At 37.8% G+C, this 14252-nt stretch overlaps 1 protein-coding gene across 2 annotated transcripts; it reads left to right on the top strand.

Annotated features, from left to right (window-relative positions):
* The first annotated feature begins 1580 nt into the window (after positions 1-1580).
* Positions 1581-13241, top strand: nrn1b (neuritin 1b). 2 transcript variants are annotated; one of them, XM_036556437.1, is made up of 3 exons: positions 1581-1816; positions 10747-10891; positions 12827-13241. In XM_036556437.1, the coding sequence occupies exons 1-3, from the start codon at positions 1645-1647 to the stop codon at positions 13059-13061; spliced, it is 552 nt and encodes a 183-aa protein (XP_036412330.1). In that variant the 5' UTR covers positions 1581-1644; the 3' UTR covers positions 13062-13241. The 2 variants fall into 2 exon arrangements, with proteins under 2 accessions (XP_036412330.1, XP_036412331.1); XM_036556438.1 differs by lacking the exon at positions 1581-1816 and adding an exon at positions 7163-7275.
* Positions 13242-14252: the final 1011 nt, after the last annotated feature.

The following is a 14252-nucleotide window of genomic DNA, read 5'->3' on the forward strand; positions in this document are numbered from 1 at the left end:
TTGTTGTACACAGCTTTGGAAACTACAGCTGAATAGCCTAAGACATTACACCACTTAATAATTCATAAGAACGTGGACATCAAAAGCTGATTCTCCATCAGGCTCTTTAGCAAAATGAGAAAATGCAACAAAACCATCTAAGCAGATGCTGATAATTATAGCTCTCGGCGGAATGAGCTGTGAGCAAAATTAAAGTAGTCGTGTACACATGTGGGTGTGTGAGTGCAGACTTGAGCACTGGAGCAGAAATGTGTTATAGTTCAAATGATAGTATTTGTTTAAGTGATGTGCAGTGAAATAATGAGTCCGCAATGTGTATGTAATTGTTTATCAATGCTGCCATCTGGTGGCTACAGTGCTGCTGCGGTCACACAAGAACCCCATATCGGGGCATCCTCATTCACTTCATACTATTAGAGTTAGATTTGCATAATTGCACATATGTAAATATTCTCTCTCTCTGTTTATTCAGCGAATGTCTGGCTCCAATTCCAATTCCTATTCCATGTTTGGGTATGCATCTCCTTTTCTTTAAGTAAGTCCATGAGAGCGACTGTGAACAGACCTTTTTTAACATCATAAAAACATTCTGCATAGATTGTTAGACCCTCAAATTTATACATACATACATACATCATCTAAACCGCTTATCCTTCTGGGTCGCGGTGGGGTGCTGGAGCCTATCCCAGCTGCCATTGGGCGGAAGGCAGGATACACCCTGGACAGGTCGCCAGCCCATCACAGGGACCCTCAAATGTATTACTATATAATTATTTGCAAAAAAATATCTTAGAAGTCTTCTGTTTGTTTATTTATTTTTTACTTTACAATGTGTTCAAATTTGATGAATGTGTGAAAAATGATGAATGGATCAACACAAATGTACAATGTGGTCATTTTTCAGAGTCAGTAAAAAAGCTAAATACATATATTTGATATAGTTCCAGAAAAACCTCAAAAACTAAATATAATCTAATTTTGTTTGTATTAAGTGTGTCACTTCATACCAAAACAATTGATACCACATTTAGTTTTGGGGCTAGCGTGGAATTTTCCATTCTTTTCCATATCTTTATCTTCATTATCATTCTTTATCCATATTACAGGTTTCATTCATTTCAGGAGACTCACTTTTAGCTCTTCATATTTTTCCACACCTGCAAAGGTCAGTTGTAGACGTTGGTTACATTTTCTGTTTCTATCATTTAACATTAATTTGAACCCCAAGTTTGGAAAATCCTGTTTTTCCCCTTGTGTGTGTATGTGTGTGTGTATATATATATATATATATATATATACACACACACAAACTTTTTCTGATGACTGTATACATATTATATTAGAGCACAGTTTATTTGCTGAGTTTAACATACTGGAAAAAATAATTTCTCATGAGAAAGTTTAATGCGTCTTATGTTTCTCACAGTCATCTCTGTCATCTCTGCTGTAAGCCGCAGTCCGTTGTGGGTACTGCAATGTGCAACAGGATGTGGGGCAACATCTTTTTTTACTCCACACACCTCGCAAACACCCCTTTGAAATGGTTTTAAATGAAACTGAGTGCAGATCCTTAACGCTAAAAACAGCACACAGACCCGAACAGTTGATATGGCTTGCTAAGGTAATTGCTCCATTCTGAACTGCATGAGAACAGAACTGACACAACAGATCTCAAGAAACCAACGAGATAAAAATGCTTTAGCAAAGTCCCAGGGACCATTCACACCATCTTTTCTGACTGATCTTAATCACTGTTTCCACTGGAGGTCAGCTGTGTTACCCAATCCAAAAAGGAAGAAAAAGAAAGGAAAAGGAGGTGAGTCACTTGTTTTCCTTTCTTTTTTTTCCTTTTTAGATGTGATATCGGACAATGTTTAGTTCTATTCTTCAGTAATATTGTATGTATATATATATATATTTACAGGAGAAGCAAAATACATACTTTACTTTTAATGTAAGTCAATGGAACCAGAATTGTTTCCAAGCATGCTGCATATCTCTCAGATCTGGAAAAAAATAGGGTTTGGTTGGTTCAATGAAGCTGAAATTAGCTTCTTATTCGGCCGTCTATTCAAATTTTACATTGCATCTTAAAAGGTGCGACAGTTAATTTAATAAGCTGGTGAATAAGAAGCTAATTGTTTGAAATGGCGAGCGGAGACAGCAAGCTTGAGCTGGGGGAAGCAAAGTTGTCCTTGCATTCACCTCCTGTTTGGACACACTTTGGTCTCTCAGTTGAGTATAATAATGATGGGCAAAGAGCGGTAGAATGAACGGTGACAGTGTGCCAACACTGCATGAGTATCAAATACCCATGGTAATACCTGAACTATGCTAACTCTTTTGTGATGTTGCCCCAAATGTGTCGGTTACTGGAGTGAGGAGAAAACACGAGTCGCAGCAGCTGCTTCTCCACACAGGACTTTGCCAAGTTCTGATTCTGAACAGGTGAAACAAACAACTCTAAAGGGATGCTTATAACTTCCTATTTACACCGCTGCTCAGTTGTGGATAGTCCTGGATGCTGCAGTTTGCTGGGATTGCATTGTATGCATGTACTGCTCAGTGTGTTTGTTTTCTTTTATCATTATGAGCCATTATAACAGAAGTGTTAGCCAAACACTTTTATTTTTATTAATGTCTTCTAAGAAAATGATGTGGCAGTTCAACAAGCACTGCTGTGATTTTGTGGAAAAAAAAACATTTTGGGAATGGAATTACCAAAAAACAAACAAACAGACAAATAAATAAATAAATAAATAAATAAATAAATAACAATTGCTAATTCCTATGTACATATCGCTGCTGTTGGACGAAAACCTTGTATTTCCATTTTTTCTTCAGTTTTTGACATCATTTGAAAATGGCCCAAAATGACATGGAAAAATGTCTGGTTCCACTGACTTACATTAAAAGTAAAAGATTTTTTCCTCCTCCTGTAAAGTTACCTTTTTGAAGATACAGGTGTATAAAACCAAGCACCTAGGCATGCAGACTGCTTCTACAAACATTTGTGAAAGAATGGGTCGCTCTCAGGAGCTCAGTGAATTCCAGCGTGGTACTGTGATAGTCCAGTTGTGAAATTTCCTCGCTACTAAATATTCCACAGTCAACTGTCAGTGGTATCATAACAAAGTTGAAGCAACTGGGAACGACAGCAACTCAGCCACAAAGTGGTAGGCCACGTAAAATGACAGAGTGGGGTCAGCGGATGCTGAGGCGCATAGTGCGCAGAGGTCGCCAACTTTCTGCAGAGTCAATCGCTACAGACCTCCAAACTTCATGTGGCCTTCAGATTAGCTCAAGAACAGCGTAGAGAGCTTCATGGAATGGGTTTCCATGGCCGAGCAGCTGCATCCAAGCCTTACATCACCAAGGGCAATGCAAAATGTCAAATGCAGTGGTGTAAAGCGCCGCCACTGGACTCTAGAGCAGTGGAGATGTGTTCTCTGGAGTGACCAAACAGGCTTCTCCATCTGGCAATTCAATGGACGAGTCTGGGTTTGGCGGTTGCCAGGAGAACGGTACTTGTCTTACTGCATTGTGCCAAGTGTAAAGTTTGGTGGAGGGGGGATTATGGTGTGGGGTAGTTTTTCAGGAGTTGGGCTCGGCCCCTTAGTTCCAGTGAAAGGAACTCTTAATGCTTCAGCAGACCAAGAGATTTTGTACAATTTCATGCTCCCAACTTTGTGGGAACAGTTCGGGGACGGCCCCTTCCTGTTCCAACATGTCTGCGCACCAGTGCACAAAGCAAGGTCCATAAAGACATGGATGAGCGAGTTTGGTGTGGAAGAACTTGACTGGCCGGCACAGAGTCCTGACCTCAACCCGATAGTATACATGTATATATATATATATATATATATATATATATATATATATATATATATATATATATATATATACATATATATATATATATATATACACGTGTATATACATATAAATATATATATATATATATATGTGTGTGTGTGTGTGTGCATACAGAGAGATAAAATAATATTTAAAAAATATTATCTGACCCTTTTCTACTAAATATTTGATTATTCTTCTAATTATGTAACTCAAGCTAGGTTTGAGTGATAGTCCACATCTACAACAGTGTTTCATGACTATTCATTTTCACATGATCTTTGTCTGTGGAATGATATCAGAGAATGCCTATAATGATGGTGGTGGGGGTGGGGTGGTCATAGTGGTCAACTTGTGAATCTCTCCAGGCTGGAATGTGACTTGGCCAAGTTCTTCGCCTGAAGACGAGACGAGAAAACAGTGGAGAGAAGTTGACCTCTTTCTGCGGTGCTGATTGCAGGAACACAAGATCCCCCATAACTGCTGCGGCCACATTTAAGATGAGGTTAAGCATGATATGAAAGCAAAACAACACAAACTGCCTGAAAACCTGTAACAAAAACGTGTTGTGGAAGATGAAGTAATAGGTTAGTGTACATGATATAGCCACAAAGTGTGGGTGGTCCCTTAACACATCAGCCCCTTAGTGAGAGGTTAGCTGGTTAACACTGAATACAGTATAAAACAGGACACACACTGAATGTCCTGTGGAACAGAATCACAACCACAGCAGCTGATCGAATCCATGTATCTTTGGTGAAGTGGCTCCATCTACTGGCGATCATTTTCCAGGATTTTAAAGAGTCTAAATTCTACATTATTTTCCTGAGGCCCACTTTTGATGTTTAAGTGTGTTTTTTAAGAAACAATTGGGATTGAAACGTAATGGTTTTGCTATCTAATGGGAATTGGCTTAATGGTTTCCAAAAGAGACCACTATTTTCCTGTACAACACCTTTCGATCCAATAAGAAAGCCATCAAATACATCTAGAATCAGCCACTGGTCACCCGTTAAACTATTAGAGTCCTTTACACTGTGATGTCAACCCATTAAAAAAAGCCCAAACATATTTAAAACCATCAGGAACCAACAGAAACACCTAATATCAATAGTTTTTTTCAGCAGGGGGTTGTGTACAAAACGCTGCAGTTTGCTGCAGATGAAAACGGTTCTATATAGCAACAAAAAGGATTCTGGTATTGTAATGATGTCATGTTTGTAACAATAGAAGAACCATTTTGGTGCTTTACAGAACCATTTTTAAAAAGGTCCTACATAGAACCATATGCAACACATTCTCCACTAATCTAAAAAACACTTTTAGGATGTAAGAAACCCTTTAATCATGCAAAGGGTTTTCTGAGTGTTCATGGTTCTATATAGAACCATTTTCTTCACTAAAGAACCCTTGAAGAACCATCTTTTTAAAGCATGTACCTGGTGAGATTTCTAAATGAAAAAGTATGAGACATTATAAAAATTGTTAATAAATATTAATTTTCTTTTATTAGAATTTGTCAAGCGGACAGAGATTGTATGGGCATTTTTTGGACAGTGCTCAAAATGATGGGCAGCTGGACCTCTGAATTATTGACCTTGGTGTCAGGATACTTTCCACCAAATTTCATGCCACTTTGACTATTTATGCTACAGAAACACGTCAAGAAGAGGTTTGAGCCCCCCAGAGCAAGAGGCCCTGAGCTGGGGCTGCTCATTACCAACCTGTGAACTCCCAAAGACAGGATAACAGGAAATAACAGTGAAAACATCCTATATAATACTAATTGCAGAAAGGCCCCGCCCACCTCCTTTCAAAGAAAAAGAAATGTGGGAGAGGTTAGATGTTTTGTTCCACCCCATTTTTTCTAATGGAGCACAAAATAAAAAAACAATACTACAGACAATATTGTGACAATCACAGACTAACAATCAGTAAAGATCAACACCAGGGAGAGACTTTGGAGTATTTGGAACAAATACCTGCATAAAATGAGCAAAGCGTCCACTGGTTTGTCCCTTGACTACATAGAACCAGTGGTCACCCAGTGGCCTCCACTGGACTCTGTTCAACACTTCAGTTTGATATGCTAATATGGTCAACGTGAGCTATTAAACGTGAGCTATTACACTATTAAAAAAGATGGTTCCTGAAGGGTTCTTCACTAAAGAAAATGGTTCTATATGGAACCATGAACACTCAAACAACCTTTTGCATGATTAAAGAGTTCTTTGAGTTCTTTATAGACCCATCTACAGCACATCAAAGAGAATGATGTGCTGCAGATGGTTTTATATACGTTTTTGAAAAGGGTTCTGCGTAACACCAAAAAGGGTTCTTCTATTGTATCAAGCTTGACATTGTAACAATAACAGTATCTTTTTGGGGCTATATAGAAGACTTTTCAAAAAGGTTCTATGTAGGACCATGTACCGCACATTCTCAATTAAACTGATAAACCCTTTTACGATGCAGAGAACCCTTTAATCATGCAAAAGGTTCTTTACATGTTCATGTTCCTACATAGAACCTTTTTGAAACACAACCAAAAAGGGTTCTTTAGTGAAGAAAATGGTTCTGTGTAAAACCATGAACTTTTAAGGAACGCTTTTGCATGATTAAATGGTTCTTTCCATCATGAAATGGTTCTTCAGACTGATGGAAAATGTGTGTGAATGTGCTATATAAGGTTCTACAGAGAACATTTTTTAAAACGGGTTCTATATAGCACCCAAAAGGGCTCTTCTACTGTAACAAACTTGACATCATAACAATAACAGAACCTTTTTAGGGGGCTATATAGAACACCTTTCAAAAAGGTTCTATGTGGAACGATCTACCACACATACTTCATCAAACTGAAGAACCCTTTCATGATGCAAAGAACCATTTAATCACGCGAAGGGTTCTGTAAGTGTTTATGCTTCTATATAGAACCATTTTCTTTACTAAAGAACCCTTGAAGAACCATCTTTTTAAGTGTGTACATGTTGGCGCTGAGCTAAAAGATACTGCTATTGGCTCGTTTCACTGCAGGCGCGCACTTTCTCAGCCAATCAAATGCGCTGTTTTAGTCAGTGAAGCTTTTTCAGTAGGTTAAATGTTCAGGTTCACATCGCTGAACTCGCTACATCGCGTCATTTTACGATGTGATCGCACTAAATATTGAACAAATAAAGTACAGTGATCCTCTTCTGTAAGTCCGAGAGCGGCGGGCGTGGTCAAGAGATCGCCCCGCCTCTCTGCATCTCTCCATCGGCGCTCAGTCAGAGAGAGAGCGGTCAGGAAAGAGCAGGACTCTCCTCAGGCGGACTCCGCACGACTCGGCTGAAGCTGCTGTTTCTGATGGTTTCACGAATCGTAGGATGGGATTTACTTTAGCTGAGAGATTCAGCTCACTGCTCTGCTTACTGGAACTGGGTAAGAACGCAGCACACACTCTTAAAAAGATGGTTCTTCAGGGGTTCTTTAGTACAGGCTGTGGTTCTATGTAGAATTTTGAGTTCTACACTCCTAAAAAAAGATGGTTCTTTGAGGGTTCTTTAGTACAGGCTGTGGTTTTGTGTTGAATTTTGAGTCCAACGCTTTTAAAAAAGCTGTTTTTTCAAGGTTTCTTTAGTACAGGCTGTGGTTCTATGTAGAACTTTGAGTCCTGCACTCTTAAAAAGATGGTTCTTCAGGGGTTCTTTAGTACAGGTGGTGGTTCTGTGTAGAACTTAGAGTCCTACACTCTTAAAAAAGATGGTTCTTTAAAGCTTCTTTAGTACAGGCTGTGGTTCTATGTAGAATTTTGAATCCTATGTGCTGAAAAAAGATGGTTCTTCAAGGGTTCTTTAGTACAAGCACTGTTTATGTATAACTTTGAGTTCTACACTCTTTGAAAACATGGTTCCTCTGGGTTCTTTAGTACAAGCAGTATTTCTATATAGAACTCGGAGAACTATACCCTTAAAAAAGATGGTTCTTCAAAGGGTTGTTTAGTACAGGCAGTGGTTCTATGTAGAACGTTGAGTCCTATACTCTTGAAAAAGATGGTTCTTTGAGGGTTCTTTAGTACAGGCCGTGGTTTTATGTAGAATCTTTGAGCACCGTAAGTCTAAGATTATTTGTTTATATTAAGAATAATTACCTTTTATCCATCTCCCTTAGAAATTGTAGTCATTTATGGCACAAATCAAGTCACAAAAGTTCTTACAATTTTTGCGTGAACTGTTATGACATTAAATTAGGGCTTTTTCTTCTGAGCCTTCTCTTACATTATATTACACACTAAAAAAAGAAGGTTCTTCAAGGGTTCTTTAGTAAAGAGAATGAGAACTGTGAGCTCTATATAGAACAATTAGCATGCTTAAATGGTTCTTTGCATAGTAAAATGGTTCTTTAGATTGATGCAGAATGTGTTGTGAATGGTTCTATGATTGTAAAAATGGTTCTATAAAGCACTTAAAAGGGTTTTTCTATTGTTATGATATCAAACTTATAGCAATAGAAGAACCCTTTTTGGTGCTATGTAGGACCATTCTCTGTCTATCTGAATAACCATTTCACCATGCAAAGAACCATTTAAGCAAAGCTATGGTTCTAAATAGAACCATTCCCTTTACTAAAGAACCCTTGAAGAACCATGCTATTTTGAGAGTGTACTTGAAGGATGTTGAGATGGTATCTAATGCCATTTGAAAGCCTTTGTAGTACTGAATTTAGGGGTTTAAGTTACCTTTTTGCCAGATTTTTGAAGCTTGTTGTGTTGTATTTAGATGTGGCTGGAAGTTTTTAAAAATGGGAGAAAAGCAAAATTCTGATTTTCTCTTGTTTGGCAAGCACTCTTGGCTCATGATGGCTTCATTTGAGTCTAAAGTGTAACATTTTGAGTCTGTACTAGCAATATATTCTGGGATGTGAGACATACTGAGTCCCTGTATCTTATTACTGCACACTGTAACAAAATCTTTGATGCTTAAATCGCATTCAGAGCTGAAGCATAACTAGGATCTCATAGGCCCCAATGCAAAAACATTAACAGGCTCACCATATGAAAATACCTTCAATCAATGAAAAAAAACAACAGTGACTAAATGACCATGTAATTTTATTGGTTACTTACCATTGTTATATTGTTTTACATAGCAATAGTCATTCACTAACATCTAACATGAACCTACAGTACTGCGCAAAAGTCAGAGACCACCCTTCGTTTATTTAATTTAAACAATGTAAATGTTCCCTCAAAGGTACAACAGTGGTTTTTGGGTCTAATTGTGAACCTTAAATAAGTTTTTCCAGTTGTACATATTTGTACCTTTTCATGCTCTAACGTTTTAAAACAGGACAATAAAATAAAAAAGCCAAGTTCTAATACAACTTAGAACATATAATTTCAATGGATTATTGTACAGTTATGTTCCCTGACTAAAGGTACTGAGATGTACCCTTGAGGGGACCACCCCAGTGACAAGAGGGGTACTGTCCCAGTGACAGTTTTGAACCTTTTTTTCTGAGAGTTTAGCAGCACATTTTAATGTTCTTTTTTATTGAAAGTGGTACAAATTGGCACTGTAGCTTTTCTTTACCAGTAAATTACTTAATTTTAAGATTGCCTGACTAACTGAGACACACACACACACACACATATACACACACCTACATTTTCTATTTCGCTTATCCTTCTGGCTCGTCCGGGGGTGTGTGGGTGGGGGGCTGGAGCCTATTCCAGCTGTCATTGGGCAGAAGGCAGGATACACCCTGGACAGGTCACCAGTCCACCGTAGGGCCTAACTGAGACATAAAAGACATATTCCTGACCAACTTAAGAATGTACCATGAATTCAAAGATAGAAACCAGTAAAACCTTTTAAAACAAGATACTTAATCTCACATTTCCAGATCTAAGATTTCAAATCTGGGCAAATACAGAACTATTTGCAGTGTCATTTTAACAGGGTTGATTGATTAGAACCAGTATAGTGAAGAAATTGATGATGGTAAGATGAAATTTTGGATTTGCCCTCTTAAAAAAATATGCACTCTTAAAAAAGGTGGTTCTTCAAGGGTTCTTTAGTAAAGAAAATGGTTCCATATAGAACCATAAACACTCAAAGAACCCTTTGCATGATTAAATAGGTCTTTTCATCATGAAGTTGTTCTTCAGACTGATGGGGAATGTGCTGTAGATGATTTTATATTGAAGCTTTTTGAAAAGGGTTCTATATAGCACCCAAAAGGGTTTTTCTACTGTAACAAGCTTGACATGGTAACTATAGAAGAACGCTTTTGGGTGCTATTTAGAACCGTTTTCAAAAAGGCTTTTTATAGAACCATATACAGCACATTCTAGATTATTCTAGATGTGGAACCTTTTTAAAAAGCGTTCTATATAGGACCCAAAAGGGTTCTTCTATTGTTACAATGTCAAGCTTGTAACAATAAAAGAACCCTTTTGGGTGCTATATAGAATGCTATCCAAAAAGGTTCTATATAGAACCTTATATAGCACATTCATGCACACTTTGCATCAGTCTGAAGAACGCTTTCATGATGAAAGGAGCCATTTTATCATGCAAAGGGTTCTTTGAGTGTTCATGGTTCTATATAGAACCATTTTCTTTACTAAAGAACCCTTGATGAACCTCTTTTTTAAGAGCGCAGCCACTTCATTTATCATCAAGCCTACGTTTTTTCTTTTAAAGATGAAAACTATGCTCAATAACCTTGAAATCCATTGCGGGTAGAGAATGTAAAAGGATGTGTCACAGAACGTAAAATGGAAAGCAAAGCAAGTATTAACAAGCACCGGTCTTCAATTTCCCAGTTTGATCCACTGCTATTGACAGCTATTCAATCTGCCATCACAGTCTACTTCTCAATGGCTCAAATAACTGTTTTCCATTTCAGTGTCTTTACTCCAAGTGGCGAGCTGCACGGGGACATGTGAGACGGTGTTTAAAGGATTTTCAGACTGTTTGCTCAGCCTCGGAGAAAACATGGTCAACTACCCCCAGGAGCTGGACGACACGGAGAACCTGCGGACTATCTGCTCGTAAGTGCGTGTTTTGTAATATTTCAGTGGTAAAGAGATTTGGGTTTGTGAGATGAGGTTGGTTCAACTGCATCATCAGCGTAGAATAACTGAATAAAAAATTCTGTATCTTTTTAATTCAGCGGTTTTACATAGCAAGATTATAGGATGCAGCAGTGTCTTTCACTGATGCTCCTCTTGTAAGCAGATGAAGTGTGATGGTGTATTTGTAAGAGAAATCATCTTAAATCTAGCCAATATGTCTGGCTTTTCTCATTATAAGCTTTTTATAAGAATGTTAAAAGTCATTTTTACTTGTATAAAGTGGTCTTAATGAGAATGAGAAATATGAAATATACACTGATCAGCCATAACATTAAAACCACCACTTTGTTTTAACACTCATTGTCCATTTTATCAGCTCCACTTAGCATATAGGAGCACTTTGTAGTTCTACAGTTACAGACTGTAGTCCATCTGTTTTTCTGCATACACTGTTATCCTGTTCTTCAATGGTCAGAACCCCACAGGACCACCACAGAGCAGGTACTATTTGGGTGGTGGATCATTCTCAGCACTGCAGTAAAACTGATGTGGTGGTGTGTTAGTGTGTGTTGCGCTGGTCTGAGTGGATCAGACACAGCAGTGCTGCTGGAGTTTTTAAACACTGTGTCCATTCACTGTCCACTCTATTAGACACTCCTACCTTGTTGGTAACTGGATGCTTGTGTTGACAATGGGTGCAACTACAGTAACAGATACTTTTGGACTATGCAAAAGCCAGAGACCACCATCCATTTACTTAAATTTTCAGTCAAAACAGCCATTAAGTACAAATTATTCATTTTCTGGGAGATATTTTTGAGGAGATTAGATATAACATAATCCACTTGCATAAAGAAGGAGAAGGAAAAAAGAAGAATTTCCAAAAAGTTAAAAAATGATTAAAAGCTACCGTGAAAACGAGACTCCTAACAACCACATCCAAGACCTGCTAGACCACCAGAACTGTCCCCATCAGATAAACAGCACTTAAAGCTTTCATCTTTGAGAGAGAGGAGAAAATCAAGCTGCTTCAGATCTGAAAACATCCACAGGTGTTTCTGTCCATCCTTCCACTGTGAGAAGACGACTCAGCGCTATGGGTCTGAAAGGATGTGTAGCTGTCAAGAAGAACCTCACTGAGAAAAGGAGACGGACACACTAAACAAAGAAGCTCCTGGTGTTCTCAGAACAATGGACTGACCACCCCTGAGTCCAGACCTCTCCACCTCATTATTTGGATCATGAGAGGCAGAAAATGCAACCAACTTGTGAGAATGAACTTTGGAGATGTGGAAATATATATATATATATATATATATATAATATATATAAATATATATATATATATATATATATATATACTAAAGGTTAAGAGTGGACACACCTAATACTGAAAAATATGATGTTACATTAAATTGTTAAGGCTTTTGTGTAATTGTCTTTTAAATGCAGGTGTTCTGATTCTTTTTCTGATGCTGAGAAATAAATAAATTGTACTTAATGGCCGTTTTTCACCAGAAATGAAACAAATAACGGGGTGGTTTTTGACTTTTGCACAGTAATGTTTTAAGAAGATTTTAATTGATATAATTTTATGCAGTCCCACTTTATTTCAGTGCAAAGAATGAAAATAATTTAAATGAAGAAAAATTTTTGAGTGAAAAAAACAACCAAAATATAATTTGAATATTTTTTCAATATGTGAACCCGTAGTCATTCTTGTTCAAACCCTGCTGGTCATACAGGATGAACTGACATTACCTCCTTTCCTGTCCAGCTTAATTATAAAAAAGTGTCCCCGGGGGTTTTATTGATGTAGTTTGTGGCTTCCCACCAAACTGACACTGTCATTAATGCGTTTGCATTTCAAAACAAGAGTGTCAACCTTGTCTTTAATGATCATTTTCACAGATACTGGGATGACTTCCATTCATGCGCCTCCACCGCAATTGCAGATTGCCAAGAAGGAGCTGTAGACCTTTGGGAAAAGCTCAAAGTGCAATCGAGGAGTCTAAACTACAAGGGGAGCCTGTTTGAACTGTGCTCAGGAGATAACGGCGCATCCAGACTTGGTTTAACATGGAACCTGGAACTGACAGTTTTGTCCATAGCAGTCTCCAAACTGGTGGCATGGCTCATTTTTTGAATGAGAACACCATCAAGCAAATGGCCAAATGGATCAGCTGAACCCTTTTCCTGAAGAAATCATCACATCACTTGTTGTTTAGGTGCACAAATGGAGATTCTGTATCAAATGATGCAGGGTTTGGGGAAAGAACCCAAGAGCCATGCCATTGGATACCTTATATGGCATTTGATATGGAATGGAGTGTTTTTGTAAAGTAACAGTTATAGTATGTATCATAGGTCTTATAGTCTCATATGTAATTGCAACAAGTTTTAGACTCATAACATTTTTCAAGATGTTCATGGACGTGCTTCTCTTTTCAGCAAGTGGTAGGGTTGATCTTTAGTACTTCAGAACACTGTTATTAGTATTAGTAGTAATAATATATCTATTATTTAAAGTCTATGTGAATAAGAAAAATCAGCGCACTTTCTTCTTATGTTACATGATGTATTTCCGAGGGAGGCTCTCTGAGCTGGTTGAACGTTTTCACTCCATGATGGATGGGGGTGATGGGAGGAGGAAGTGAAAGATATTGTTGGTAATATAATTTTTCTCCATCTCCTGGAAGAAAACAGGAAAACAGGAATTTTGTCATTTAAATGAAAAGTTCTGTTGAATCATGCTTAACCTGGCCAGAGTTATATATATATAAGTTTACAAGGTAAAAGGGCCAAATTTGATATCAGGTTGACTTTAAAAGTCTTAAGGCGCACCCCCAAAAAAGAAAAACCAAAAAGAAATTCTCAGGAAAATTGTGTGTAATCCACATTTTTGCATAACCTGTAGTGTAAAACACTTCAGGAGATGTCTGACTAGACTCACTAGTCATATTTACGGGCCGTTTGTTCCAGGGTGCCAAAATATAGAACAAACGTCTCATGCTAAGTTGTGCTAACTTCCTGTCTGAAATTTTCCAACCTTTGCAGCGCACATCCAGACATTCACTTGTGTAAATAGTCTTATATTATGAAACATTGGTGATGCTGGCACAACATTTTATATGTCTGATAGCTCAGTATATGCTAAAATGACTTAGCTGATGCATTTAAATTTATTACCAATAAATCTTATATGGTCTGAAACCAGGGCTGAGTTGATCTTCACAGGTTTTAAAGGAATAATATGACCCACAAAATCCCCTTAGTTGATAAACCAACACGTTTGGTGTCTGAAGTTTGCTTTTTTGGCTTTGTACTGGACAATAGT

This window comes from Colossoma macropomum, unplaced genomic scaffold (assembly GCF_904425465.1).
Source record: "Colossoma macropomum unplaced genomic scaffold, Colossoma_macropomum, whole genome shotgun sequence".
NCBI lineage: Eukaryota > Metazoa > Chordata > Actinopteri > Characiformes > Serrasalmidae > Colossoma > Colossoma macropomum.